The 5,030-nt window shown below is 41.1% G+C and overlaps 1 protein-coding gene across 2 annotated transcripts; it reads left to right on the forward strand.

Annotated features, from left to right (window-relative positions):
- The first annotated feature begins 429 nt into the window (after positions 1–429).
- Positions 430–4,801, forward strand: LOC106956283 (matrix metalloproteinase-9-like). Of its 2 annotated transcripts, XM_015047030.1 has the most exons (13): positions 431–595; positions 842–1,080; positions 1,593–1,741; positions 1,849–1,977; positions 2,077–2,250; positions 2,357–2,530; positions 2,621–2,794; positions 2,876–3,031; positions 3,119–3,290; positions 3,369–3,508; positions 3,591–3,741; positions 3,856–3,959; positions 4,082–4,801. In XM_015047030.1, exons 1-13 carry the CDS (start codon positions 458–460, stop codon positions 4,204–4,206), a joined length of 2,025 nt encoding a protein of 674 aa, XP_014902516.1. In that variant the 5' UTR covers positions 431–457; the 3' UTR covers positions 4,207–4,801. The 2 variants fall into 2 exon arrangements, with proteins under 2 accessions (XP_014902515.1, XP_014902516.1); XM_015047029.1 differs by having other exon boundaries at positions 430–595; positions 2,621–3,031.
- Positions 4,802–5,030: the final 229 nt, after the last annotated feature.

Below are 5,030 nucleotides of genomic sequence, written 5' to 3' on the forward strand. Positions count from 1 at the left end.
AGTGCTATACAAAGAAGCACAATGTTTTTGATGTGCTCTTATTTTAAGAGACGAATAGTCACACTTTACATGGAAAAGGTTTTAAAAGAAAAAGAAAAAAACGTCAACTTATTATCCACTCATTTGGTAGTAGGTATGAAATAAATGTGGATGTTTTGGAAATTCCCTCAGCCTGTAAATTTCTACACAGAACTGATGTTACAGTAGGTGGGAGCGAGGGTTTGATGACTAAGACTCTACTCTGTATAAATACAACATCTACAACCCCAACCAGCAGCACAGTTCAGACAGGCAGCAACAGGGACCAACTTCCAAAACACAGAAGACATCACTGAAGTGGAAACTTTGCCGATCTTCTGAGATTTTTTTTCTTTTGACTTTGGTTCACACTTGACTATCTGTCTTTGAAGTTAGTTTTAGCATTTTTGTTACATTTTGTGCCGCAGCAGAGCTCGCTATGACGTGCTGTGCGTCAGTGGTGTGTTTACTTTTGGGAATAGGCGTGCAGAACGGATGGAGCCTCCCTGTCAAGTCGGTATTTGTCACCTTCCCAGGGGACGTCATCAAAAATGTGACAGATGTGGAGCTGGCAGAAGTGAGTAGCAGATGGTTTATTCTTCTTTTCATAGTCTGAGACTCCCAGAACAGAGTTTTAATAAAGCTGTTCGGGGGAAACAAATTACCTGAACAGAGACTGATATCACAATGTTAATGGAAATTTTTACTCTCTAAATTAAAGCTACATATGTCTTTTATGAAAGCAACTTATAAATGTCACAAAACACAAATTGAGAATGGGAGTGTTTGGCTGAGCTCTGATGTGTTTTGTCTTGTTTGACAGAGTTATCTGAAAAGGTTTGGTTACATGGAGACGGAGCAGCGCAGTGGCTTCCAGTCCATGGTGTCCACAGCAAAGGCTCTGAAGAGGATGCAGAGACAGATGGGTCTGGAGGAGACTGGAGAACTGGACAAGCCGACACTTGAGGCCATGAAGCGACCTCGCTGTGGTGTTCCTGATGTGGCCAATTACAAAACCTTTGACGGGGATCTCAAATGGGACCATACTGATGTTACATACAGGTGAGTGGAAGGAAAAAATACTATGTTTCATTACATTAATTATTACATAGTGAGATATTCTACCAAATATGAAGTGGCTATAAAAAATTTGCTTGTAAATAAAGCATTGATTTTCAAGGCAGGATTTCAGAAAACAACATTTCTGAAAAATAGCACTTTATACAAAAAAAACAAGTCATAAATGTTCAGATGGCATTGGGTAAGGCTATGGGATGCAAGGGAAAGTTTAAATAATATTGTCTTAAAATGCTTGAAAACATGCAAATCAAGGGAAAAATAAAAACTGACATTCTACCCTGTACCTCGTGCGATTTCACCAGATATATTTTTGCTATGGTAGATTATATCTTTAATGAAAACCATTTCACAGCCTAAAATCAAAAGCAAATTATATCATGGACCTGATTTTCTGTAGTTTTCAACTAGAGAAAACTCTCTCTTGTCGCTGAAAAATATTTATAAGTTTCATCAGACTGGATCAGAGAGTCATTTTGAGTTCACTGTGTCTTCAGGATCCTGAACTATTCTCCTGACATGGACAGCAAACTGATTGATGATGCCTTTGCAAGAGCCTTCAAGGTGTGGAGTGATGTCACTCCTCTGACGTTTACCCGTCTTTTTCAAGGCAATGCAGACATCATGATCTCCTTTGGAAAAGCTGGTATGTGCGCTTTTTTACATTTTTAAGTCAAACATTTGCACTCTAAAAAATTAAGAAGCTGAATTCTAAAAATCAAACATTGATGAGCTGCTTCATGTTCTTTTTAGACCACGGGGATCCATACCCCTTTGACGGTAAGGATGGCCTTCTAGCTCACGCCTATCCTCCTGGTGAGGGCATTCAGGGGGACGCCCACTTTGACGATGACGAACACTGGACTCTGGGAAAAGGAGCAGGTAACTACACCTCAAAAATCACTTGCTTCTACCTTCCTCCTTCCTCTGGTGTTCCTTGCACATATTTCCTTTAACATACAATCCAATCTGTCTTCTCAGTGGTGAAGACTTACTTTGGCAATGCGGAAGGCGCCATGTGTCACTTCCCCTTCACTTTCGAGGGGAAATCGTACACCAGTTGCACCACCGAAGGCCGTTCCGACAACCTGCCCTGGTGTGCAACCACAGCTGACTACGACGAAGATAAGAAATACGGATTCTGCCCAAGTGAACGTAAGCATAACAAAAATGACAAGCCTGAAGTTATCCATTATGTTTATGAGGTTGTGAAGGAAAACTGGAACTCATCCAACTACACTTTCAACTGTAATCCTCATAGTCTTGTTCACATTTGACGGAAATGCGGATGGAGCCCCCTGTGTCTTCCCCTTCACCTTCCTGGGTGATAAGTATGATAGCTGCACCACCGAGGGTCGCAACGACGGATACCGCTGGTGTGCCACCACTAGCAACTTTGACACAGACAAGAAATATGGTTTCTGTCCCAACCGTGGTGGGTAACAGGAAACACAAGGCGTGAAAGTCCTGCCACAGTGGCTTGTTGCTTTGTTTAACCACAGTTATTTTGTCTCTGTTTGTCCAGACACTGCTGTAACTGGAGGAAACTCAGAGGGAGATCCCTGCCACTTTCCTTTTCTGTTCCAGGGCAAGGAATACCACTCATGTACTAGTGAGGGGAGGACAGACGGCAAATTGTGGTGTGCCACCACTGACAACTATGATAAAGACCAGAAATGGGGTTTCTGTCCTGACCAGGGTGAGCAACATGAATGCAAGAATTTGTTCTGCGTTTATCATTTTATGAGATTTATGAAATTTCTAACTGGCTGTCTTCCAGGTTATAGCCTGTTCCTGGTGGCTGCCCACGAGTTCGGACACGCCCTGGGTTTGGATCACTCCAACATTAGAGAAGCTCTCATGTTCCCTATGTACAGCTATGTGGAGGATTTCTCCCTGCATGAGGACGACATTGAAGGCATTCAGTACCTCTACGGTGAGCGGACAACTCAGTACTCTTTCACGATGAATCTCGTCAAACACATGAAAACTTTGCCTTAAAGAACATTCCCATATTTTGCAGGAAATAAAACAGGCCTTAGTCCTACTCTCAACGCCACAAAAAAACCTAATCTGACTAGATCATCTGTCGTGACAGTGTCACCCACTGTAGATCCCACCAAAGACCCCTGCAAGATCCACAAGTTTGACACCATCACTGTGATTCAGAGACATTTGCATTTCTTCAAAGATGGGTAAGGAAATAGCTAGTTCTACTTATGTTCTAGAAACATAACCTGATGAGGTGCTAATCTTCCATTTCTGGTTGACAGGCAATTCTGGAAGGTACCAAGCAAGGGAGACGGAGGTCGAAAGGGACCATTTTCCATTTCTCAGAGTTGGCCAGCTCTACCTGCTGTCATTGACTCTGCCTTTGAGGATGTTCAGACCAAAAAAATATACTTCTTTTCAGGTAAGGAGTGTTCTTTCAAGAGCTTATCAGAGCACTGAAATGTTAGACAAAGAGTTTTAATCATATTTTATTGTTACATTAGGAAGCAGGTTCTGGGTGTACACAGGAAGCAGTGTGCTAGGTCCCCGCAGTATTGAGAAGCTTGGTTTGCCCCCAAGTGTGCAGAAGGTGGAGGGAGCGCTACAGAGAGGGAAGAGCAAAGTGCTTCTCTTCAGTGGAGAGAACTTCTGGAGGTGAGTAGAAATTGCCCCCTTTTTTTAGATTAAATCTGTAATTTAACCCATCCTTAAACACGTTTTGTGTTAAAGGACCAACAGTAGATCTCATTCTATCGCTGATCCCTACAGGTTTGATCTCAAGACCCAAGGGATTGACAAAGGATACCCCAAATATACCGACGCCATTTTTGGAGGTGTCCCTAATGATGCTCATGATGTGTTCCAGCACAAAGGTAAACATACCTTCTACCACTAAGCTTAGAAACCCAAAAACAAAACTTAACAAAAGACTCAGTAGACTCAACAAAACATGGCATACATTGTGGGTGTTGTAACATTAACGTTTCTCTTTCAGGCAACATTTACTTCTGCAGAGATCGTTTCTACTGGCGCATGAATTCTCGCAGGCAGGTGGACCGCGTCGGCTATGTGAAATATGATCTTCTGAAATGCCCAGATGCCTCAAGAAATCACTACTGAGATACATGCACAGATGGGCAGTGAGGATGTAGCAACCAAATGTTTCTTTGTGCAGGTGTCTGAAAGAATGTGATGCAGTGTTTGTTCATCATGCCTTTTGTATGATGTATGTGCTTTATGCAATGTGAACAACTGGCTTCTATTGAATTTGGCTGATTATTACTCATACAGCATTGGACTGAATGCAAGTCAAAGGCCCAGAAGGCAAACAACCATTGTTTGCACTCAGTCTAACATGCTGTGAACTGATGACCATAGTGGCCTATAATTTGAGACCCATACAAGTAAATTCAAGACATGCTTTCTGGATAAAACTCCGGATTTGCAGATGAAATTTCATGTCTGACTGGTTCAGACCCTTGTCAGTATTCAAATATTTTTTTTTGGTATTTATAGCAACATCTAATATTATTATTTTATGTCATAAGCCTATTTGTTTTGTGTGGTTTTATGTGTTTTTCTGAAAGTGGTTTCAAAGCCATAAACTTGCACTGGAAGACATTCTGTGTCTCCTTAATTAAAATTATTTATAAAACTAATAATTTTGTACAAATATTCCAGCTTTCAATGCAATAAAAATTCTGTGAGAACATTCTTCCTTTGTCAGCGTCTTTATCATTTGCAAGTACTTTTGAATTGATATGTTTCTTTACTGCTGCTATACACAACCAACAAAAAACATTTCTTGCAATATAATTCACTTTTCCAGTTTAAATCTTATAACCAGAGATATTTCTAAACTACTTTCTAATTGCCTGAACAATAAAATTGTAAGATTTCATGAAGTTCTAAAGTAGCGGTTCTCAACGTGGGCGGTACCGCCC

The sequence above is a fragment of the Poecilia latipinna genome, unplaced genomic scaffold (assembly GCF_001443285.1).
Source record: "Poecilia latipinna isolate Pla-1442-1.1 unplaced genomic scaffold, P_latipinna-1.0 Scaffold804, whole genome shotgun sequence".
Taxonomy (NCBI): domain Eukaryota; kingdom Metazoa; phylum Chordata; class Actinopteri; order Cyprinodontiformes; family Poeciliidae; genus Poecilia; species Poecilia latipinna.

Excerpts from the sequence above, each read along its gene's own strand:
- LOC106956283 (XM_015047029.1), top strand. The coding sequence starts at position 458 with ATGACGTGCTGTGCGTCAGTGGTGTGTTTACTTTTGGGAATAGGCGTG. Across the intron at positions 1,081-1,592 it reads CATACTGATGTTACATACAG|GATCCTGAACTATTCTCCTG; the intron begins GTGAGTGGAAGG and ends CTGTGTCTTCAG. Across the intron at positions 3,509-3,590 it reads AAAAATATACTTCTTTTCAG|GAAGCAGGTTCTGGGTGTAC; the intron begins GTAAGGAGTGTT and ends TTGTTACATTAG.